The following is a 25782-nucleotide window of genomic DNA, read 5'->3' as shown; positions in this document are numbered from 1 at the left end:
GTCTAGGGTGTTGATCATTTTCCTAAATCGCTCGTTTTGCACAGTGTTGATGGGAGCCATATCTTTGGTCAGGTGATAAGTGATAGCCTCCGTAATTTCTTTGTGCCTGCGGGAGTTCGACGGGTATAGGGAAGCACTGTATAAGGTTCCCGTTATTGATGTTTGGGTGGTTGACCGGGACGGATTTTCTCCTATCACTTTCTCCTCATCCCTGACGTGCTCTCCGTTGTTTTTTCCCTGCTAATATTAGCATCACACGGCACAGCTTCTGTATCACGTGGTATAAGGCTCCGCCCTTGTCATTTGTTGAGCAGGAAGAGTGAGCGCTTGGTTTCATGCAGAGTACGTCCCGGATCAAAATGCGGTACAATCGTCGTCGTCTTTTTTTTTCTTTTTTTTTTTTAAATCATCATTTGGAAATGAGATCGCACATAAGTATGAATCGAGATCGCGATTTTCTAACGATTAATCGTGCAGCCCTAATCTGATTAGTCGACTAATCGCAAAAATAATCGGTGACTAGTCGACTATCAAAATAATCGTTTGTGGCAGCCCTAATGCACACAGGGAAAAGTTAGAGAGGAAAAGAGAGAGCAGGAAATTACTCTTACTCTTAGGATGTATATGGCCCAACAGGCCTCGTGATACAGATGAGCTACATCCTCCTGGAAAGCAGCTGCCAATACAGTCTCCCCCATCTGCTGGAAGGCAGATGCTTCAAAACAGAGTGAGAAGTAAAGAGAGAGGGAAGGAACTCAAACAAATTAACACTATATTTTATCTTTAATAATCATATATATTGCTTTACCAAAACAGCTTGTTTTTGTGTTTTTTAAACTACCATCTCTCTTAAACCAACTTGAATTGAACAGTGAGCACAGCCACTAAGTTCTATGTAACAAAAATACAGGGATGGGAGGGAGGGAGACGGTACCTGCACTGACGTTTAAAAAGAAGGAATAGGAGGAGAAGGGGTGGAGGTGGTGGAGCTCTCCGACAGGGGGAAAACTGAGATTTCAGTAAAGCTCAGTCCAAAGCACTTTCCTAATGATTTCCCTGTAACATTAGTCCTCGAGGTCCCCGTCACAGCAGACTACTGTGAGCGCCACCAGACAGTTAATGAGACAAAAACGAGACGCTCTTACAGCCAGGAGGATGCTTCCAGATGACGCTTGATTAATTTGATTGATTATCTGTGAATAAATCTTGAGCCTCTCCTCAGTTCTTTATATTTTGCCTGTACTGAGCCAGATGTTCTTCTTCTTCCTTTCTTTAGACTTTCTGAAGGTCATTTAAAGTTTTTCTTTGGACATTAACTGCTTTTTCACCCATTTTCAGTCCAGTCCTTGTACCTGATCGCTTTCAGAGCGATATTTTTGTTTTTTGGGGGGTTAAACCACTTAACCTAACTCAAGGGGACAAACCCGAGTTGTCAAATACAATACAAAACACACAACTTAGCAAAGAACCAATTTTAAATTTTATCTTTAGGGACTTTGTTACTAGCAACCTGTCACAGAAACACAGTATTTAATTTCTTTGGATTGGGAAAGTAGAAGACAGAAAAAAAGGGGACAAGCTGAAAAATCTATCTACAGTGGAGGAACAGTACCTGAAAGTCATGTCAAAAAAAATTCAGCAAACACCTGACACAGGACCTGAAAGATGCACTTGGTCCTTCAGTTGATCCATCTAGTGTTCACCAAAGCCTCATCTCATGGTGTCAGTGAAGGGTGGCTGTCAAGAAGCCATTATTAAGGAAGGGAACAGGGAGAAAAGGCTGAGGGATGCCAAATTCCACAAGAACTGGACTGAAAATCAGTGGCAGCAGGTCTGATGGAGTGATGAACCAAAATTTGACAGTTCTGGTTCAAATTGTGGTAATATGTCTACAACCACCTGTAAACTACTGTACAGCTCTGCCATAGTTTGGGTCTGCATTTCAGCCAGGGTGTTGGGGATTTCGTCAAAATTGATGGAATTATGAAAAGTACCACCAGACTTTGATGCACCATGCAATACCATCTGGAAAGCGTCTGATCGGCAGCAGCTTACTAAACACATCGAAACACCATCATTCATGGACTGACCTGAGCCGTGTGGGATCATCGCGGCAGAGAATGGAACAAAACGGCAGCTGATATCGAAAGAAGAGCTCTGAATGTCCTTAAAGAAGCTCGGAGAACTATTCCTGAAGACTACTTAAAGGAATTCCAAAGAAATGTGCCTAAGAGAGTTCAGGGCGTGCTGAAGATAAAGATGCTCAAGCTCATTACCTCATTATATCAACTCTGTTTTTGCCTTTTATATTGTATTTTCATGTAAACTTTTCAAATTTAAACTGTTGCACCCGTTTCCCATTACCCAGCAAGTTATATGTTAGAATTAAGGTGTGGCTCAAACTTTTGCACAGTCCTACATTCCCCATCTATAAAATGATTTGACACCTGATAAACCTTTAAAAGCACTGACCTGCCTCTCCAACTATCTGTTTTAAACAACACGCACTTACCAGCAGTTGTGTTGCGTTTTCGTCAGGTTAGTGGCTCAGACCTAAAACAGCCCAACATTATCTCTAATTCAGGTCTGGACCCAAGCTGACCCATTAAAGTACGTGGTACTCCTTTTATTTGTACTTGTGTACTCAGGCATGAATTAGACTTTTCAGGTACAAACTAAATAACACAAAGAGGAGCTTATGAATAAGAATGAAACTGAGAGGCCCACTGCAAGAAGATACACACCCACGTGCTGAGATTGTAAAGATGAAAAGTGAGCAGAGGAAAATGAGCGTTTCAGGACAACCAGGCGGTTTCCTCTTCTTCCCATCTGGCAGCCTCACAGCGGGGAGTTATGAGGTAGCCCCAACCTACCTCACATCTTCCCGCTGTGCAAGAACAAGCTCAGCAACACAAGCATCCTCTCTCTTTCGCGAGTGCATACATGCACATCTACAGTGCTGCATGCCAATGAACCCATTTTCTTGGAGCACCTACACAAGCTGCAATCTACAGATGGTGTTTCACAGCGCTACAGCGAGAGGCAAACACCTCCCTTTGTTTGTGCTTCATTCTAGCTTCGCCCTCTTCTTCGCAACCACACACACCAACACCTTCCTCTTGTGAATTTTATTTTAATCCTTAACATAAAGACAGCTATAAATTAGGATAATCAAACTTGATTTATTACCTCCTGCACCCCCCCCCCCCCCCCCCCCCCGTGCTCCTCCTGCCTCCCCTTTCCCTCATCCACCTGCTGCCTCTGTGGAAGCTCCGCCATAGCCACCACCAAACAACTGACTTATTTTTACACATCGACCAGCATCCGGCCAATCCGCCATCTTTCATTGTTTATACCGTTACAAGAAAATAAAAAAACATCATCAGTATGCCCGATGGCCAGTCCAGCTATGGTCGTGCCATCAGTTAACCCTTCACGTGCCAGCTGTGACACGCGTGCCCAGGGTTGCCGACCCCTGCTCTAAAGCATCTGATTTGGATTCCTGAGATCAAATATATTTTCCTTTGGCTTTGTTTTCTTCCCATTTGTGGCTTTAATGTAGTGTTACATCCTGTTTGTTTGCTTCCATCTGTATACATGTCCAGATTCACTGTTATATTTCTATTCTTACATTGCTGTGTGATCACTGTTCCCTCTGCTGACTGATGTGACCTTTTGTATCTCACACTGATACTTGTCATATTTGTATCTGCGCCTAAAAGATAAAAAGTTTTCCATGCTAAAACACAGCTCCACCTCCTGCAGTTCTCCCTCTGAACCACTAGATGTCTCTATTATCTAAATGAAGACGTGCAGCACAGCAACCACAGCAGCGCTCAGATCACACGTGTCCTGTTATTATGTATAAAAGCATGAAACAGGTGAGACAGGTGGGATCAATATTAATGTTGTGGAAATATATGAAAAAGCAACAGAAGAGTGAAAACATTTCGTGTTTCTAGAAAGATCTTTCAGCTCACAGCTGCTCACAGACTGTATTTACAAGTGACAAACTGCAACTCTACAGTACATCTACAGTATATATCAAATATATTCTGTATTCAAATCTATTGAGTAATGTTTGAAAGTCTTTCCAGGTGAGTTTGATCCAGGAGGGTCTGAAGCCAGAGTCAGACAGAGACTGTGCAGAGACTGTAGAAGGACAGAGCAGCAGCAGAGCAGTCCAGATACACTGATGATCCTCTGTCAGATCCAGAGGGACACACAGGGATGATGCTGGACTCTACATTGTGTCTGACAGTGGAGCTGTTCTCAGAGCAGTTCACTCTGCAGCACTGACAGTCATCTGCACTTCTTCTCATTCCTCTGTCAGTCACTGCTGGATGAAGCTCTCCACTCCACCTCCCAGTAACATGGCCCAGTCAGAGCGTCTCTACACACAAGCTGCTGCTGCTTCAACCTCTCTGGATCATCAGGACACAGCTCCTCCTCTCTCAGCACACACACCGTCCTGTTTACCATCACCACCTCCACCTGCAGAGAGAAGAAGGAAGAGCAGAGGAGATAAACGAGTGTTTCCAGAGACTCTTCATCAGCTGTCAGTCAGTGATGCAGCACATCCAGTATAAAGAGCAGCAGGGACTTCAGTGCTGGGACTGTACTAGGACTCATTGTTGCTTCACTTTTTGTAATCTTTTCATTTTTATTGAAGTTGATGAAAATGTTTTTCCCTCCTAGTTTGAGTTTGGACTTTCATTCATTAGAAGAACCTTGGTGTGTCCACTCTGAGCTCTGTAGGAACCCCAACAACAAGCCCAACAATCCAGATGGACGGTTCCAGCTGTTAACTGGAGGAATTCCATCCAAACATCTGCTCTCACTAAATTCTTCCTCACCTACAGACTGTGTTCTTCACTGCTTTAAACTTGGAAATGAATGCAGTCATTGGTCTGTGTGCTGCTTTGTTCAGAGAGCTGATTGGCTGTTGACAGCGTTTGATCAGAGCGTGTCAGCCATTACTATGGTGACCATAAAGGTCAGAAACAGGAAGTGTTTGTGTCCAATCCTGAAGCCTGTCACCATTCTCCTCTCACAGCTTCACTGAGAAGCTGCAGCTTTACAGGAAACACTGGATCTTTGTTTCATACTGACTGTGTTTAGTACAATACTGCTGACAGCACCACCCACTCACTCCATCACTCTACTTACACCAGAGTCTCCAGTCTGTAGTCTGGAATCTGCTGAAGATCAGACAGCTGCTTCACATCTGGATCCTTCAGGTTGTTTCCCCACAGGTCCAGCTCTCTCAGATGGGAGGGGTTGGACTTCAGTGCTGCTGCCAGATAATCACAGCTGATCTCTGACAAACCACAGCGCATCAATCTGTATAAAGAATGAAAGATGTAAGTTTATTAGACAAAGTGTGAGCTTGAAATCATTCAGTGTTTCATCATCTGTTCAGAGCTGAAGAAGGTTCAGAATGTAGAAGTTTAGAAAATGGAAACTCCAAACAGCTGAAGCCAACAGGAAGCAGCTTCAAACAGGAAACTGTGCAGAGTTTCAGACTATATGTCCTGATGCAGCCAGTTGGATTTTGGAGATTTGAATCTCTGTTCTGTGACCAAGTCCTTGAATCATTTCTTCCAGTTGGTCCAACAAGACAGACTAAGTGTTGGACATGTGTTGTGGCTCCATTAGGGGAGCTTCTAAATGTGATGTGATGGCCCCTCTGGGTCTGTCAGGTCACAGGACTGAAGAGAGCTCAAACTGGGCACACAGTTGTTCCAGTCTGGACCAAAGACTCTATACTGGGACTGAGGGACTGCTTTGACTGCACCCACTGGGACTTTTTAAAGGCTCATGTTCTCACTTAGATCATCGATTTCTACTTACATTTCTTTCTGGGAAAAATGGGGATTACTTTGGAAACAGGAAGTATTTTCCCCAATAAGCAGCCCCGGATTAGTAAATCACTCCAACATGTTCTCAGGCGGAAGAAGCTGTCTTGTTATGAGGGAGAGAAGAAAAAGATTGAGGCACAGAAACTTGTTGAAAGAGAGATAAAGCAGCTAAAATCAGGTGTAAAAGTAAAGCAGAGGATGAGCTGAATAAAGGACACTCAAGGCTGGCTTGGAAAGGAATGAAGTCCATGGTGGGGATGCAGAACAAGGAGCAGAGATGAATGTGATCCTGAATCAGCAGAAGACTTGGACTCATTTGATTCCAGCTTTGATATCATTGATTTCAATGAAGAGCTTTGTGATTGTAGCAAAGGGCTGGTAGCTCTGAGAGTCCCACTGATGAGGTGTTTGTGTGGAAATCTCTTAGTGGGACCAAAGAGAGAAAAAGCCCTGGTCCTGATGCTGTGGGAGGGAAATGATTGAAGTGTGCTGTGAGGAACTGACTGGGAGGTTTTCACACATTTTCCAGTCCTCCTTGGAACAACAGGAAGTTCCCAGCATATGGAAACAAAGGTTAAGTGTCCTATGGCACTTAGTGATGATGGTGCTGTGGCCCCACCACCTCCACCTCTTTGTAAAGGAACTAACTGTAATCTGAAGCTTCAAATGGAACTAAGACTTCCTCCACTAGGTGGCAGTGTCTGATGAGAAAGTGTTAGTGGAGCTGGCCTGGAGTCAGAAACAGGAAGATGTAGGATTTGGGCTGAAATGGGGAAAAGTGGTTCGCACTAGTGCCTTAAAGCAAGAAGGTTGTAGGTTGAAGCTTGTTGGCCTTTCTGTGGAGGTTGGATGTTCTCCCACAGTCCAATGAAATGCTGCTTAGGTTCATTGGTGCTTCTAAATTGGCTGTAGGTGTGGATGTGAGAGAGTGCTTCTCTGTCTCTCTCTGTTGGCCCTGTGATGGACTGCTCACCTGTGCAGGTGGACCACGCCTCTTGCCCTATGACAGCTAGGGCACAGGCTGCAGCCCTGTGAGCCTAAGCTGAATAAACAGTTAGCAAAAGTGATCCATAGATGGCCTGAAATCCCCCAGTTAGCAGTTTGGTAGATAGCTATGACATGCTAATCCCATCCAGCAGCTGTATTCTACCTGTAAGCTGATCCCTGCTGAGCCAAAGCACTTTTTCATATACAAATTACAACCTTTAATAGAAACCTATTGGTCAGCATCTTATTAGCCTGCTGTTAGCTTCATTCCACAGAAAACTGAGAGAAACTAACAGAGTTGATAAAGAATAAAGAGAAATGTGCTGATTTAAAGCCTTTGAAGTGCTTCAGATGATCTCTGTCCACTTCTGTCCACTCATTCATTCATGTAAGCTTTCTAATGCAGCTTTGATCTTCACAGTCTGCTTCATGAAACTCATTCTAACCCTGAATGTCAGAGTGTTCCTCCTTCTCTTTCCCATCATTCATGCTGGCAGTGAAGGAGATTTGGATGTTGGACTGTGTTTTGATCATGTGTGTATGTTTGTGTTGGACTGCTGTCTGTAAAGCAAACGCACATTTTGCTTTGGATTTCAGTGTCAGACAGTCTTTAAGGTGGAATGAAGAGTTTGAGAGTTTCACAGTGAATTATCCAGTGGAGGATTTTTCTTCTTCTTTGAAGGTTTGAAATGTGAACATTGTTCTGCTGCAGTCAATGGACTAAACCAGAGAAGAAGAAAACAGACTTTACCATGAAGATCCTCAGTGTGGATCAGTATAATATCAGCCTGATGTCTGCAGTTTAGTGTCAGCACAACTTTCACATCATATTCATCTCAGCACAACTAAAACATGCTGACTGACCTCAGAGTTTCAAGTCCACATCCTGGACTCTCCAGGAAACCACACAGATGCTTCACTCCTGAATCCTGCAGGTCATAGTTGAAGCTCAGTTCCAGCTCTCTCAGATGGGAGGGGTTGGACTTCAGTGCTGCTGCCAGATAATCACAGCTGATCTTTGACAAACCACAGCCCCTCAATCTGTATAAAGAATGAAAGATGTAAGTTTATTAGACAAAGTGTGAGCTTGAAATCATTCAGTGTTTCATCATCTGTTCAGAGCTGAAGAAGGTTCAGAATGTAGCAGTTTAGAAAATGGAAACTCCAAACAGCTGAAGCCAACAGGAAGCAGCTTCAAACAGGAAACTGTGCAGAGTTTCAGACTATATGATTTTGGAGATTTGAATCTCTGTTCTGTGACTAAGTCCTTGAATCATTTCTTCCAGTTGGTCCAACAAGACAGACTAATTATTGGACATGTGTTGTGGCTCCATTAGGGGAGCTTCTAAATGTGATGTGATGGCCCCTCCAAACCTCCCCCTTTAATTGCACCTTAGAACACACATGCATCAACACTACTATGAGCCGGTGGAGGGAGGTTTGGAATCTTCTCTCACCCCCGTTCTCTGCGGCCTGCTGGAGCAGGGGGGGCTAGGAGGAGTTGGCCGTCCGGCTGCCGTCTGGGGTGTGGGGCCTCCCTGCTGCTGCGGAATCGGGGCGGTCTGCCTCTCCCCACCGCAGGGAAAAGGGTAACACCACCTGGGTGTGGGTGCGGTTCCCCCCTCCAGGGGCAAGGGTACCTAGACCTGGTTTGTAGAGTACGCTTGGGGAGTGTGATTGCGTATACAGCGTCTCTTTATATTTGTCTCCACGTTGGTTGAGTGTGGAGTGCACATGAGAGCATGAGGGTGGGAATGGATGTTTGTGTCTGTGTGTGCCTGTATGTTTGTGTCTATATGTCAGGTTGGGTATCAGACGCCACCTCTCTGGGGACATCTCGGGCCTTCCAAGGTTTGGAGGCCTTTCTCCACCCACCACCACTTCCCCTGCCGGTGGCGAACTCCCTCAGGTGTCGGTGCGTTGGTGGTTCTTTGTATCTGGGGGTGGGCGTCCGGGTACACACCGGCTCACTCCTTGGCGGCCGCTTATTGGGGCTCGCTCGGGCCATTTCGGAGGTGGGGTGCCCCCGGCCTCTCGGCCTGGGGCTCGGTCACTCAGGCACAGCTGGCTACCGGCGGAGCTCACGGGCGCGTCACTGCAACTCCCCCTGGCTTCTGCTCCGCGGCTGCTGAGTGAGCCCTCATCTGGGACTCTCCTTAGCTCTAACTGGGACAGTGGCGCAGCTGCCCCTCTGTGGATCTTCCTTGGTCTCTTGTGTTCTGGGGGCCTCTGGATGTCTGGAGTTTTGATCTCCTCCATACCTGCTTGATACCATAGAGGACAGGGCTGTGGCTCCCCACACTCCCTAGCAGATCATTACATGGAGAAACCTTTGGAATGCAAGCATGCTGATCCACACAGGTATGCACACAGGTGTACACATGGGTATTCACAGGCGCGGACTACAGCTTTCTTGGCTGCTGCCTGAAAGCACACTGTGCGTTGTCTATCCTGCGTGCTGCACAATATCGTTTATTATTTAGTAACTATTGATATCTACTGCTAGTTAGTTTATTGTGACGGTGCTTTTTTTAAAGGAAAAAGAGAAAAAAGACAGAAAGAAAAAGAAAAAAGGAAAAGAAAAAGTAAATGAAGAAGAGAAGAAAAAAAAAGAAAAAAAAAGACAAAGTGTGAGCTTAAAATCATTCAGTGTTTCATCATCTGTTCAGAGCTGAAGAAGGTTCAGAATGTAGAAGTTTAGAAAATGGAAACTCCCAACAGCTGAAGCCAACAGGAAGCAGCTTCAAACAAACACAACAAGAGAAAAAACTCTGAATGTTTCACATTAAAGTCGTACATTTATCATAAAAACAGGACAAAGACTTGAAAAAGTCGTGTTTTTCCTTCCAGGAACCACAAGGCTTCACTTTTAAAGGTGAAGTGTGAAAGAAATGGACATATTTGGAGTCCAACACCTTTTTCCAGTCACATTATTAAAGCAGACAAACTACAAGCTCATTTTCATTCCAACAAGTCATCTTCTGACCTGGACTAACAACACTGGTCTCTATGTGCAGCTGGCTGTGAGACCAGTGCTCAGGGAGCGTCTACAAAGTGCAACACTGAAAGAACATCACACACTCATTTGCTTCCATCATCCAACCTGAAGAGGAAACAGAGACGCCTCCCCTTCAAAGTAAAAGCTGCTCCTTTTGGACACAGTATCAAAGAAAGTTTACAGTATAACATAGAAAAGACAGAACAAAGTTTTGCTTGTTTTTAAATTGTGCAGAAATGAATCTACACTAAGCTCAATTATGTGACAGACATTTCATCCCATGTCAGTTTGGCTTCATCCTGGGCCGGATTATCCAGCACACACTCTGACCACAGGCCCAGGGGCCACGCACAGCTGGGCTCCATCCAAGAGACAGGAAACAAACCAACACAATAATAAAAAGCACCATGTGATCTTCTTACATCTTCAAGACAAACATAGTAAAAACATGAGCATATTTGTTTCCTGATAAAATGATGTGACAGGTAGAACAGAGTAAAGTGGTGGTGTTACAGCCTTTCTCCCCTCTGCTGCCGAGGCTGTTAGTCTCTCCCAAACTCAGCTACAGGACTTCCAAATGAATGAAAGCAGCAGAAGTGGCTTTACAAATGAAAGAGGAAGAGGAGAAGAAGAGGAGAGGGAGGCCACCCTGACCATCACTCCAGCTGAAAACATCACACTTCCATTAAAGTTGGTGAGAAAATGTTGAGCAGGATGAGCTGCTGGCTAATCTGGAGGCTGTAGCAGCAGCTCACAGTCACAGTGGATTTCCACTCATGAAAAAGCTCTGGCTGCTTCATTTCTCATCTCATATCAGAGACTTTAAAGCGTCACTGAAGCTGTACTGTGATGCTTCCATATTCCAGTGAGGCCTCCATAATGATTTCTGCTGTTCTGTACACACACTGTGTGCCCTGTATGGCTCAAAGTCTCTGCAGCCTGTTTTTATCTGCTATCATCAGATCTTCATCATCCTCATTCACATCCCTCACACACTCTACAGCCTCATCAGCACTGACTTCATCTTCACTGACTGATGGAGCACAACATGAACCTGTGGAGGCTGAAACACTGTCCTGTCAAACATCTCCCCGTCACCACTCCACTTCTGTCAGCCTTTAAATGAACCCTGCTCAAGTCTGTCACTTCTGTTTGGAGCCAAAAGGAAAAACTGTTGTTCAGTCGTTTGGAAAGACAACATTTCTGAAAGCACTCAAACTTCTTCACATTTGTCTTCAGACACATCCTGAACATTTAGGAACTAAAGAAAGTTTCAAACATCAATCAAAGACCTGAAATATAGAAAAACAACAACAGCCGCAGTCAGTGAACTCACCTCAGAGTCTCCAGTCGACAGTTTGGACTCTCCAGTCCAGCACACAGAAGCTTCACACCTGAATCCTGCAGGTTGAGGTTGTAACTCATGTCCAGCTCTGTCAGATGGGAGGGGTTGGACTTCAGAGCTGAGGCCACAACTTCACAGTGAGACTCTGAGAGTCGACACTGAGTCAGTCTGTGATGATAGAAAATATAAAATGTGTTATTATAAAAGCAGGAAATCTGCATTATAAACACAGACTGAATGTATATGAAGACAAAACAGAGTGAGGTCATAATGTGATGAATCTGCTCTTCACATCTGTGCTTCAGCTCCTCTTACTGTGTTTGACATGACACAACGATTGAGTCTCTCTCAGACCTGAAGACTTTTAATGAGAATCTTTGTTTGGCTATAATCTGCAGATGAAGGAGGAAGATGGTGTCACATTTAGGCTTCCATAATGTCCACAGTCTATCACTGAGATCTGATCCAGAGTCAGAGTGAAGACACACATTTGGACTGTTTCCTGTTTTGACTCCAGAACATTTTGAATGAGTTCAGCTCAGTGAAGAGTTCCAGCTGGAAAGATGATCTCTGTTTGCTACCTGCTGTCAGGTACGACTGTTCACGTCCACACGCAGGAAAAACCTGCTGACTGTTACCAAACGGAGCAGAAATCTCATCACTGGACAATAATGATGAATGAACTCAGAGCTGCTGATATCAGATCTGATTTCAGGGGAACTAAACACAGAAATGATTGGCTCATTTTAGCTTTCTGAGCCATTATCTGCTGCTGTGTCGCTAGTTGGCAGAAAATGATTTGTATTCCTGTTCAGGGCTTCAGTGTTTATGAGTCCAGATCCAGGTGACAGCAAGTCAAAATGATGTTACCTGTCTGTGTCCAGCAGCAGCCTGTATTCACTTTGAATATTGTTATAACCTGACATGGATCAGTTTGTCTTTGATTGGTTTGTAAATGTCACTGTTTCCATTGGAGCTGAGTGACGTACAAAGACAGAGAGGGAGAGAAAGGAGAGAGAGGATGGAGACAGCAAAGAGAGAGCAAACACAAACAGGTGAGAGTGGACAGGTGACCAAGGTCAGCAACCAATCAGAGAGCTTCTGTTTGACCCACAGTCACTGATGATGACTGCACATAACCAAGCAGTGTGTTACTCTGATATCAAATATGGATCCTGCTCTTATAATAATGATCATCAGATGATATTATTGTGTTATTTTGTAGCTGAATACGATGTTTGTGTGATTATCAGTGAAAGAAGCAGTGAGGAGGATGGAGAGAGAGAGAGGACAGAGGGTGAAGTTAGAAACACTAAAAGGATTTTTCATGGATTTCATGGATGATTTGAGTGATTTCCAGCAGGACACTTAAACATGTCAGTGGACGTCCTAAAGAACATATTCACTGATATGAAACGTGTCATTGAACAGGATTAATATCAGTGGAAACATGGTGGAAACAGCTGTGACTGCATGGATGTGACACACTTCAAATCTGTTCTCCACTCTTGGATTTGGGATCCATGGAGCTGCTGCTGAGTCTGTACAATAAAGGAATGGTGTGGAAGGTTGCAGCGTACGGACACAAACACTTTGTGCTTACAATCTGATTTTATTTTCAACATTAAACTACTAACCTACACTGATCAATGATGTTAATGATCACATCTGGACTCACCCAGCCTTTCTGCAGTTCCTCACAGCTGGAATCAGTCTCTGTCGTCCCTGCTCTGATGTGTTGTACTTCTGCAGGTCCAACTCATCCAGAACCTCCTCTGACATCTGCAGCATGAAGGCCAGAGCTGAGCACTGGATCTCAGAGAGTTCCTTCTCTGATCTGTTCTCTGACTTCAGGAACTCTTGGATCTCCTGATGTACTGAGAGGTCGTTCATCTCCATCAGACAGTGGAAGATGTTGATGCTTCTGTCAGGAGAGATTCCATCACTGTTCATCTTCTTCAGGTTGTTGATGACTCTCTGGATGGTTCCTGGACTGATCTCTGTCTGACCCAGCAGACCTACTAAGAGTCTCTGGTTGGACTCCAGACAGAGGCCATGAAGGAAGCGAACAAACAGGTCCAGGTGGCCATTTTTACTCAGGAGGGATTTCTCCATGGCTCGTTTAAGGAAATCATCCAGAGAGGACTCGTTGTATTTTTTTCCCAAAAAATTCTTCAGCACCTCTGTCTTCCTGTTGGTGTGACAGTAGAACATGTAGACGGCAGCCAGAAACTCCTGAATGCTCAGATGAACAAAGCAGTAGACTGGTTTCTGGAAGATCACACACTCTCTTTTGAAGATCTCTGTACAAACTCCTGAGTACACCGAGGCCTCTGTCACATCCAGACCACACTGCACCAGGTCTTCTTGGTAGAACATGATGTTTCCTTTCTCCAGATGTTCAAACGCCAGCCTCCCCAGCTTCAGAAGAACTTTCCTGTCAGCCTCCATCAGCTCATGTGGACTCGTCTCACGTCCCTCATGGTACTTGTTCTTCTTCCTCTTTGTCTGAACCAGCAGGAAGTGTGAGTACATGTCAGTCATGGTCTTGGGCAGCTCTCCTCTCTGCTCTGTAGTCAACATGTGCTCCAGAACTGTAGCAGTGATCCAGCAGAAGACTGGGATACTACACATGATGTGGAGGCTCCTGGATGTCTTCATGTGGGAGATGATTCTGCTGGACAGCTCTTCATCACTGAATCTCCTCCTGAAGTACTCCTCCTTCTGGGCGTCAGTGAAGCCTCGTACTTCTGTTAGCCTGTCAACACATGTAGGAGGGATCTGATTGGCTGCTGCGGGTCGGGAAGTTATCCAGACGAGAGCCGAGGGAAGCAGATTCCCCTGGATGAGGTTTGTCAGCAGCTGGCTGACTGATGACTTCTGTGTGACATCAGACAGCAGCTTCCTGTTGGTGAAATCCAATGAAAGTCTGCTTTCATCCAGGCCGTCAAAGATGAACAAAAGCTGAGAGACAGCCAGCTTCTCTGCTGTGACCTTCTGTAATGTTGGATGGAAAACATGGAGGAGCTCCAGAAGACTGTACTGCTCATCTCTGATCAGGTTCAGCTCCCTGAATGAAAGCAGAACCACCACACTGACATGTTGGTTCTCCAAGCCCTCTGCCCAGTCCAGAGTGAACTTCTGCACTGAGAAGGTTTTTCCAACACCAGCCACGCCGTTGGTCAGAACCACTCTGATGGGTCTCTGTTGGTCAGGTAAGGCTTTAAAGATGTCCTGGCACCTGATTGGAGCGTCATGGAGGGCGTCCATCTTGGAAGCTGTCTCCAGCTGCCTCACCTCATGTTGGGTATGAACCTCTTCACTCTGTCCCTCTGTGATGTAGAGCTCAGTGTAGATCCTGTTGAGGAGGGTTCTACTTCCTGTTTCATCACTTCCTTCAGTCACACGTTCACATCTCCTCCTCAGACTGATCTTATGTTCATCTAAAACCTCCTGCAGACCAACATCTGCTGAAAGAAAGAAAAACAATGAGACTAAAGAGAAAGAAAACTCTTCAATGTCTGAACAACACAAGAAGTCCAGTTTTCAGAAATGAGTCCATCAGCAGACAGATGTTCAGTCTTACTTTGTACACAGCTGCTCTGACTGGCTGTCTGCAGTCCAGCTCTGCTTCTGGATCTTTCTCCACACTGTGCAGAAGCTCTGATGGTGACACAGAAAAGTCACAGTGGAGATACTTCTGTCCACCTTTGATTAGACTCATTATAAAAAGGAAAACAAAGTTTGAACACAGTCATGTTTCCAGTTCACTGACTTACATTTATTCCATGGACACTCACTCTAACCTCAAGCACAGCTACAACCCAACATTGTTGAGGCCTCATCTCCTCCTTTCCTGACTGTAGAGGTTAAATATGCAACAACCAACAAATAAAAGAATTTGGTTCATTTCAAAGAAATTCACACGGTGACCAAGTAAAGTAACCGTAGTAAAAGAGACAACATCCCGTTGATGGTGGGATTATTTGAAAGATTTGCTTTAGTCACGTCACCAAATGCAGTTGAACCACCCGTGGATCCATGTTTGACCATTCTACCACTCTGAGCTCTGCTTTTGAATCATTTTATTATTATCATCATTCATTTATTCATTCTTTGGAGGGGGGCTATTTCCTAATGCCGCCCTAATGAGCTGATGTTCAAGGGGAAATATAACAGAAACTCTTTCAGTGTTATTCATTAATAAATTAACAGATAAACTGTGAAGAAGAAAAAACTGAGATTTAAAGGAGAGAGTGAGAAACTTGATCATCCATCCTCATAATACATGTTTATCAGTATCTGCTGTGACCATACTGCAGTAATAACTACAAGTCTACATTTCTGTGACTGTTGATCAATCACAGCAGGAATCTGAGCTCATCTCTGCACACAGAGCAGCTTCAGCTCTGGGATAAACTGCTCGCTTCACGTCCTTCTCAGCTCACAGACACTCATCTTGATATTTTCCTTTAACATTTGATGGTATAATTCATCTGAGTTTACATTTTATCTGCATAAATACAGAAAAACAGACCCAAACACCAGAAACCATCAGTTTCACCATGTAGAATATATTGTTGTTTCCTTGCTTTTAATTCAGAGAAAAACTCTGATTTGGATTTTCTCTGTTCTCTTTGCCACAGCCCATCCCAGCAGCAGCTGAAGCAGCTGACTGTCGCAACACTGAATAACACTTTAGGAGGAATTTGAGAGGTCAGTAAAGCTCCAGGTTCAACATCAGTTAATTAATCATAGTTCATCATAAATGTGAACCTGGCTGGCACACATGTTAATGTTAGCCATTTAAATATTAGCAGTTAGCTGAGGCCACAAGAAGAAGAGGCCCTAGAAGAACAATGGATGATAAGATTAGATTTTCAAGACTAGGCAGAGACGTGTTTTCCTTTACTGTCTCTTACAGAGGAGGGAGCAGATACCAGACGAGGTCACGGAGGTACGGGGAGGATTCGCAGCAGACAGCAAGACTGCCACGTCCATGCGAGAGAGGGATGGCTACGATCATCTCTGTTTTTGTCTCCCTATATAATGTTGTACAGCCCATGTGAGGGTTATCCTCTCTGTGAACCAGATGCTTGATTTCACACAGAGGTCCACCAACTGAATTTGATCAGTTATGGAACGATTTACCTCGACAGGCTCCTTCACTCGCTGCTTTTAAACCTCCTTTAAAACACACTTTTACTCCCTGACCTTTGACCCAGTGTGACATGTTGACTCACTACCTCAGACAGCTTAAAAATAGTCTTTTTGTTTTTTGGTGCTGCCTAAAAGAACTGTAAAATATCTGTCCTTATGTTCATATATTTTTGTACTACATCAGGAAACTCAAAAACATAGTTTGTAATATTTTAATTTTTAAAACTGTTTTTGTCATTTTTCTTCTCCCATTGCATCAAAAATCATTATTTACACTGAATTAATGGGTCAGCAGCTCTCTTACATTGTTGCTGCAGGTTCATTACTGAACCCTGGAGGTTGTCCTTTGGACCAGTCACTCCTCACAGACACACAGCTGGATGCTGCAGATCCTGCTCCATCCTCTTCCTCCATCTTCTTGATGTCAGGGTGGAGTTAGTCTGAGAGGCAAACACACACACTCAGGGGTGCTGTTGTACTGGAAGCATCACACTGACGGGTTTCTAAAGTTCTCATTGATCATTTCAATCAGCCCCACTCCTTACTCCTCATATTTCAGCCTGAAGCACAATAACAGCCTAAACCTAACCAGGAGGCTGTAACCTCAAAGGGACTTCATGGTTAGAAATAAAGGTTCAATGAAATGAAGCAGATCATAAAAACATGAGTTCCAACTTTAAAAGAAGCATCCACACGATGACGGCACAGCAGAGGAGCACTTTCTCTAACACACTGATTCAGTTCCACTGACACAAGGACACACACAGGAAGGCACACACACACAAGCCTTTATAAGAAACAACACAATCATCTGCGCTTGACTTGTCAATCCAAGTACTTAGCCCGTATTTCACAACCATAAGGCGCACTTAAAAGTCTTAGATTTTCTTCAAAAAGTACGGCGCGCCCTATAGCGCTGTGCGCCCTTTGTGTTGTAAGGAGGACGTAGTAGAGAACACCATGAGAACGCTAAAGGGTGAAGTGTGTGCGTTGACTTTATTGCACATACCTGTATAAAAGAACAGGTATGTGCGTTATGCAGGACATCGTTGTTTTAACAACCCTGAAAATGGCAAAGAGACACGCTTACGAAGCACAGTTTAAACTGAAGGCCATCAGCTTCGCGGAGGAACATGGAAATCGAGCAGCGGCGAGAGAATTTAAGATTAATGAATCGATGGTTCGCAAATGGAGGAAGCTGGAAAACAAGCTCCGGCAGGTCAAGAAGACGCAGCTGAGTTTCTGCGGACATAAGGCAATCATCGAGCAAAGAACGAGCGGGAGAAGCGTTTCGACGGTCACCATTCGGCTAAAAGCAGTTTCACTTTCACTTTTTATGAAACGGTGCCATTTTTCCATCCGGACCAGGACTACGGTAGCGCAGCAACTTCCAGCGGATTATAAGGAAAAGCTGGCCATCTTCCGCTCCTACTGCAGCAAACACATCGGCGACAAACACATCCAGCGATGGATGACCGATGGAGACCACAGTTTCACCAAGAGTGGAAGGCAGCGCCGGGCGAGTTACGCCACAATTTGCCAATGGATTGTAGATGCTTGGGCTAAGATGTCTGCTGGCACTGTTGTTTGAGCTTTCGCAAAAGCCGGCATCATTTCCGAGGAGCCGCACGGCACGGAAAGTGACTCTGACAGTGAAGAAAGTGAACCTGGCATGTTTGATGGAGATTTAGCGCAGCTGTTCAATTCAGACACAGAGGATGAGGACTTCCATGGGTTTGATTGATGATAAAAATGTGAGTACCGAACTTTGTTTTGCTCCTGTTTTATTTTTAAATACGCACACTTGTATGCTTGTGTGTTGTTGATGATGACGATTACTGGTAATAAAAATGTGAGTAAGGTACCGAATTCAGGTTTGCTCCCGCTTTATTTTTAAATACGCATACGGTACTTGTATGTGCCCTATGATCCAGTGCGCCTTATGTGTGTGTTAAATACAGTAATGGCACACATAACTGAGACTGCGCCTTTTAGTACAGTGCGTCTTATGCTCGTGAAAATACGGTAGTAGTTCAAGTATCACCGCATCATGAATTGAGTTTTATTCATCCTGCTACCTGCAATTTTGTGGCATCCCTCTTTGATAAATCTTGTGGGTCTGTGACCGGGGAACACCACAAAAGAGTGCAGGAGACGTTTCAGTGCAACTGTAACATTCCTGACTGCCCGACAGACGGTAGCCTTGGAAACGTGCTCAGCGTCACCAATATGATACAGAAAGCTCCAGTTTGCAAAAAACCAAAGTGCAATACAAATAATATGTACAGAACTGAGAGGATGTCCGCGATGTGTCACATGAGCAATATTAGGCCTGAGGATGTTCTTCAAATAACTTATAGATTGTGCTGAAAAACGGTAACGTTAACACAGGAAATCATCAGGAAATGATAAAATGTCCAAACGCGCTCTAATCACTCTCTCCCGGCGGAGAGCTCTGCGGAGAATTTGGGCTTCAACATCTACTGGCTCTTCAAGGAAGGAGCACGCCATGTCTGACACTTCCTACTGTCAGGTTTCCGACACAGAGGCGGAGAACGTCGGGGTTAGTTGAAGTAAACCTGCTAGGGGGCAGGTTAGCTTCGGAGTGTTGTCATAGTAACCCACTCAAAATGAATCTAAACTTGCTTTGTGAAGCCGAAAACCCAGAGTTTTCGTTAACTCAGGGTATACTTAGTCAGAGTTTGCACTAAACCGGCTTCCTGAAATAGGGCCCCGGACGCTGGGACTGAAAACAGGAAGTGGCTCAAACATCACAGTTTCATAACGTCACCCTGAACTCCACTCACGGAATTTCTGTCGCCATTGTAGTTTTTAAAGTCCCGTGATAAAGGCGGGTCTTTCTGTGAATCCGCATGCTCATTGGCTAATAAGTTGAGATTGACACATCGTTATCCAATGAGCGTGCGGGAACTTCCGACACAGTAATGTCAGAGCGGTGTTAACACTCACCCTGCCTCAGCACAGCTCTCACTCTCCTCCTGCTCTCTCACACTAAACGGAGGCTCAGCTAAACTCACTTCCTCTCTACTTACAGGAAACCAGCGCTCAGAGGAGCCGACCGGCCTCACATTTCACCCACAGACACGAACAGCGTGGAATTATTTTATGTCATAAGAAGAAACATATTCATTTAAACACTCACCTGCCTCAGCTCCACCTTCCTCCTCCTCCTGCTCTGAACGGAGGCTCAATACTTTCACTTTCACTGCTGCTCCCTAAACACAGAGGATGCTGGGACTTGTAGTTGTTTCCTTCCGGTGTGGTCTTCCTCTTTGTTTGTTTGTGTTTGTGTTCAAGTTATTTCGATCATGTAAACATCAACAGAACACGTGAAGCCACACAGAGTTTGTATGTCGAGGTGGGTAGGAGGGTTTGAGGGTTTGGGGAGGGGTCAGAGGGAAGAGGTCTCGCCAGTTGCAGGATCTCTAACATTAGAATCTAAAAATGTGTCTCATATAGGTGTTATTTTGGTACTTTACACGTCACACAGTTTCAACAACTCCTTATATGGTACAAGTTCCTCTTTTCTTTCTGGCTTCCTGTATTTATTAATATGCTTGTATATTTCTACACTAACTTCCTGTTTTTCAGTCTGGCTGAGCACTTAGTTTGTGAGTCAAAAGTGGCCTTGCTTTACAAACCTTCATTATTAAAGTACATAAAACAATATAATCTGAAAATAAGCACTAAGAATATATTAATTACATGGCAGTTCTTCCCCTTTTCGTGTTTCCTAAGAAACACGACATAATTCCTGATTTATCCCATTAAGTTTACTTGCATGTTAAAAGGCTAAAATATAACAAAAGAGATTATGCTAAACAAAATGAAACCTTTCAATTGCCCAACCCTGTCTGTCCCCTCAACGGGTTGTATGTTTTCAATGTTTCCTTATAATTCCGTCATAATTACTTCTATCCACAACAAATAAATCAAGCTCTAAGACAGCACCTGTGAAATGTCCTAAATCTACTTCCTACACCCCCTTTTTTACCCAGAATCCCAGTTTAAACCCACTTCTGACTTCCCTCAGTGCTCACTGTAAACTCCAAACAGATACAATCAGGTTTTCTGGTAAAAGGCCCTAGATTATTTTGTCAATCTTTGGAAACATCCTCTATAGAGTTTCATCTTTAAAACTTAGTCCTGGTTTCTTTGCCCCCTTTAACGGGTAGAGCATATCCAGCCCGAATACTGTGTTTGGGCAATTTACATAACATAGAAATCCTGCAAATATTCCTAAAGTCCCTCTCATTACTCTTCATTACTTTTATGCTCACATTTAACCTGTGTCTAACGAGCTTTTAATTTCCTAAACAACACATTTTCTGGAACTATGGTTCTCTGTGCTCTGTGCTTCTTTTCGGGTTCCCCTTTCTCTGGTTGGTTCCGTTCAGTCTGGGGCTTCCAGGATTCTCGCCACCCCTGTAGTCGCTGTGGTCCTGAAATCTTCTCCTGTAAAGGATAGAAAACAAAACGCCTCTCTCTGCTACACCTCAATAATCTACTGTGTGCATCTATTGTTCCCTTAATTATTCAAAGTTGGTTCACAATATCATGTTCTGGGCTCTATCCTTTATATTAACTTTACTTAATCTTTACTTAATCTTAATTTACTTAATCTCAATGTTCTTTATGTGTGTGAGCAACACTTTTAATTTGATTAAACACACCCAGGGTCAGATATACACCATCACCCTATCAGCATAAAAGCAGACAGAGACGTTCCTCTTTCTGTCACATTCTTCCATACATGGCAATTTGTTTCACCTTCCAGATGATTCCTGGGGACTTACAATTTCTTGACTCTTCTTCTGTCACTTGTTACTAGGCAGCTCAAATGCAGTTAGAAGCTAAATGAATTCCAGGCCTCGGCCTGGCCTATGTTTAAATCATTTGTGTTTGTAAGCGTGTATGCGGTTTAACCTTCTGCTGCTCCAAGTCACTCACACAATAGATCATCGGGACATCGCGCCAAACGAAGCTTAAGACCTTGAATAGACTGAGCATCAACTCTTTCATGAGCACAATATGCAATGTGTGTATACAATGATTATAGCTGCACCTTTAATAAAAGTTTTAGTCTAATGCCAGTAGCTTAAATAAACATTTTAATGCAGTGTTAATGATGAAGGCTATATTGTAGCAGTAAAGTATTTTCTTTATTCCCACATTCCCTCTCTTGACCTTTCAAAAAGAAAGGTCACCACACTTCGTGTTGTGTCACTCCTCGGCCCATTCGGCCGCTTCTAAGTCCATCAATGACATCATGGCCACTGGAACCACCGTTCCAGGGTCCATTGCCCTCGTTATTACCTTTTCCAGCAGTCCTGTGGCACAAGGAATGAGACAACAACCGCAGGTGACCAGTATCGCTAAAAAGTGGCAGTAGAAAACATTGCAGATATGAAAAACCCCTTCCACTTCCCAAACACTGAGGTCATCCAGCTGTCCAGCGGATTGTCAATTCCAGAGTGCTCATGCATGGTTTTTGACAGAGTTTTCAGCCCCTCCAGAGCTCGGGTTACTGAGCCATCTGGAGCAGTGTTGTTGGGGATAAAGGTACGTGTGTTGCGTTGTGGTATGGCTTTTACTTTGTTCCTGATTAGCATGAGTGGAGCTCCGAGTCGCACCATTGCGCACGTCCCTTCACTTCCCATATGGGCACGAACCGAAAGGGTTTTACGTCCACAATAATGATAGAGCCCACTTCTTGCCCATGTTCCAATTAAAGTGTTCGTTTGGCTTACATTGTTTGTGGTTCTCCCTGTGACTGTGACAGAGCACCAACTTGGGTCAATCTCTCCCAGCTTGTACTTTACCGTATCCGTTGAGAATTTAAAGCATGTGTAGTTGTTTCGTTTGGGCATGAATGGTCCTACTTGTGTTTGCTTGTGAATTAGGGGAAATGAGCTGGACAAGATAGTCCAGTTGCCAGTGCTCACCGCTTCTCTAGTCATCCGCAACATGCAGTCATAGCCCCACTTGTCCTCTGGATACAGTGGTGCGGGCTCCGTGAACAAACGTGGTCTAGCTGAAGCACAGGCAACACAATCAGATACATGTTGTTCTTTAGCATTTTGAGCCACCCAGTCCAGCCAGAGGTTACTGTCACTGAAGCCGGTGACACGCTCAATCAGGTCCTCAGTCCTAGTGTAATCCACCGTCAGGACTGGTCTCCCGTTTGTTTCCTGCTACTCTTAATGTAATGGTACATTTTATGTTACTTTATCAGACTTACCCAAAATATATATGCTTTCGTTACTTTGCTCCTGTCTCCCTCCAGTAGCAGCTCTTTTAAAAATTTACTGTTTAAAAGGGAAAAAAACCTTGGTCACTTGGACAAGTCTTTGTTATTCTATAACTGCATTTTTATATGAAAAGTCTAGCGATCCCCTATGTGACTCATAAATATTACTTTGGTTGTAATTATTTTCCTCTATCAAATTTAATTGACTTCTACAGTGGCCTGCTTTTGTTAATAGTAACATGAGTAACATCCAACATTTTCTCCCCTTTAGCATCTGGTATTTCCCCCACTATATAATGTACTACCATAATCTACATCCAGTCAATAAAACAGAATTTTCTCAAAGCAAACATCAGCAACCCAAAATCAGCAGCACCAGAATTAAGACTTGCGCTCCTCCTGCTCATGGCAAAAGCAAAGCAAAGCAAAGCAAAGCAAAGCATCCCCTTTCTCTTGCCAGCTTGGTGAATTGTTTGTCAGCATTTATTCATCCTACTCTTGGTCCAGTCTTTATCTCAGTGTCCAGTCAGTCCAACCTTTAGTCCACATCGTCAGTCCAGTCACAGTCCAGTCACACACATTCACACCAGATATTGCTGATAGTGGAGACTCCTGCGCAAATAATCAGATTCTCCACCCTCAGCAATGTGAGCTCATTCATTTGTTTTATTTTGTTTTGTTTTTTGTTTTTTAGGAAGAGTTCTTTATGCTCTTGGACTGGATTGACTCGCTGCAATCATTTTAGACAGGGACTTACAACCTGATCAGGTCCCCACAGGTCAGCTTTTCCTCAGCCAGTTGTAATCTGGAAAAGCTCACCTTATATTTGTTCTCCCGAAAATTTTTACAGCACTGTTAATTCAATCTTTCAGGCCTGCTTAGAACAAAAATGAGAAAAAGAGAGCTGATTATTAGCTCATCAGAGCACAAAACATCATCACCTGACAGGTTTTCTCTAAGTGCACTGTTACAACTTTAAAGGGCTCAGTTCTAACCATGTCCATGTTTAATAAAACTCCCTCTATTAAAATAAGAAAACAACCCAAACCTAACCGACAGAATCAACCCATCACTAAAACAACAACCCCAAAAATCTTAATCACAGAAAAGTTTTGCCTCAAGTTCTTCAGCGTCCTGACAGTCTGAGGTCAACTGACATAGTCTCACCTGCTCAATACACAGAAAATCTTGTTAAAAGCTGCACACTTTTGCAGACCATTGATATTCTCATTAAGCCCTTTCTAAAGACGTTATAACCATCTATCATCACTAAATTCTAAATTTCTTTTCCAAATCTGGACGACTGCACTTAGTCACAGACCTGACCACTTTATTTAATTATCCTCTCTGTTACCAAGCTTTTCTTCTCACACAGTCACAGTGTGTCGTTCAGTGCAAGCTTCACTCATCCAGTCAGACAGGAAACACAAGTTCTTCTTTTTCTTTTCCTGTCCCCAGTCATTCAACTCATTTGCATACTGAGTCATATCTCAAGAAGTTGCCGTGACAAGACAAATGCATATTTAAACATCACCACATTATTGAATTATTTTTCTTTTCTTTCTACAGTAATCACTTGTTTTGATCAATCTGTACAGGAGCACTTCTAATTCACTATTCTAAAAACTACTTTAAGCTTTAATCACTTTTTCCTTTTCACAAGAATCACTCTATTGTCATGGAACGTCCCTGAGTTATTCCTCTGCTTCAGGGTTTAAGTGTGTTACATTCACACTATTTTAACACTGATGAAAGATAACAAGCTGATTTTCATTGCATGTGTGTTATTAGTCAGGTTTAATCGATGTCTGTGCAGTGGAACTGCAGATCCACCAGGGCATGTTCTCAAAGCTGCCTTTCCTACACATTTCTCTGCTATAACTGGATCATTTTTAACTACTTTGCTATGAGTCCAATGATCTTTGTATCACTTTTTCATCACACTAAGCGACTTGGACAAGATGATAAACAGACTCACATGCTGAAGATGCTGTCTAATCTTCATGAGCTCTCTTGTGTTTGTAAGTGTTAGTAAGGTTAATACATTTTCTGCTTGTGTGTGTGATTTTGTGTATGTTTCTTTTTGCAGTGTTTCAGACTCCTTCACAATTTTCCCACTTAAGCAGTCAGTTTTCTTTTCCCCAGGTTTGCTAACCCAAATTTAGATTTCCCACATTAAATAACAGCGTCCCTCTGTGTTCTCACCTACTGCTCTCACTCCTTTGTCCTCTCCCACTTCAACAGTCCAATAACAGGAAGTTCTCTTTCAGCTTTGTCCTGCATTCTCCACTGTCTCTCTTTAACTGCCGTGTTATTGCTCTTTGGAGCTGCATTCCTCGTCTTCAGTTAGGAGTGAGAGCTCGCTTGTCAGGTTTAGTGACACATGACGCTGTAAACAATTCAGCCAGAAACTTGGCCTGAACGTTTCCAGTGATGTTAAACTATAACTTTCTTCCAACTGCTGCATGTAGGAAATTGATCCAGGTCTGCTTTTCACCTAAAAGTGACAAAACTAAGACATTTTCATTATTATCACCACTGCTTAAACAACACACTGCTCTCTCTCCGGCCAGAAACACCAATTTATGTCATGTATTCACATTCATGAGTGTAAGCGTGTCTTTGTTGCGTGTATGTTGTGTATTCATATTAATATTGAGTGTAAGCTGGTCTTCGTTGCCTTGATGTGTTTTTATAATCAGATTTAATTCCTGCATCTTTGGACTGAGCTGTGGATTCAAACGGTCTCACTTCTGATTCTCTCCAAAAATAATTTCACATGTAACAATTTGTGTATGTGTGCTTTCTATTCATTCATGTAATTATTAGTTTATGCATTTCTTTCTCTCTCTCCCCTTTTTTTAAAGAAAGAAAAAAAAAAGAATTACCTTTCTGTTATGATGCTCTGGACATTTCTAAACCTCCACCAGTTCAGCCTCCATTTTCAATCCAATTCCCCACACGCTCTCACTTGAACTCGTCCGGCTTGACCTCTCACTGGTGCTTGTCCCTTTTCTCACAGTTTCCTGTGTGGCCTTCAAATCTCCAGCAAACACAGGCCCAACTCAGCTGTTTCCTCTTCTCTGTTTCTTCTCTCTTCATCGTTTCAGTCTTTTCTTGTCGGTTAACTCCCAGTATGGCAAATATCACATCCAGTGCC

General features: G+C 43.6%; 1 protein-coding gene across 1 annotated transcript in view; it reads right to left on the bottom strand.

Annotated features, from left to right (window-relative positions):
• Positions 1–3885: 3885 nt before the first annotated feature.
• Positions 3886–25782, bottom strand: part of LOC145425144 (NACHT, LRR and PYD domains-containing protein 12-like) — a 596587-nt gene continuing 574690 nt past the window's right edge. The window contains exons 16-18 of the mRNA XM_080298036.1: positions 7713–7889; positions 5170–5343; positions 3886–4494 (exon numbers count right to left, since the gene is read on the bottom strand). Of these exons, the coding sequence (XP_080154162.1) occupies positions 4482–4494; positions 5170–5343; positions 7713–7889 (364 nt within the window). The 3' untranslated portion in view covers positions 3886–4481. The remainder of the gene's footprint in view (positions 4495–5169; positions 5344–7712; positions 7890–25782) is intronic.

The sequence above is a fragment of the Astatotilapia calliptera genome, chromosome 3 (assembly GCF_964374335.1).
Source record: "Astatotilapia calliptera chromosome 3, fAstCal68.1, whole genome shotgun sequence".
Taxonomy (NCBI): Eukaryota; Metazoa; Chordata; class Actinopteri; order Cichliformes; family Cichlidae; genus Astatotilapia; species Astatotilapia calliptera.
This window is presented reverse-complemented; position numbering and strand designations above follow the sequence as displayed.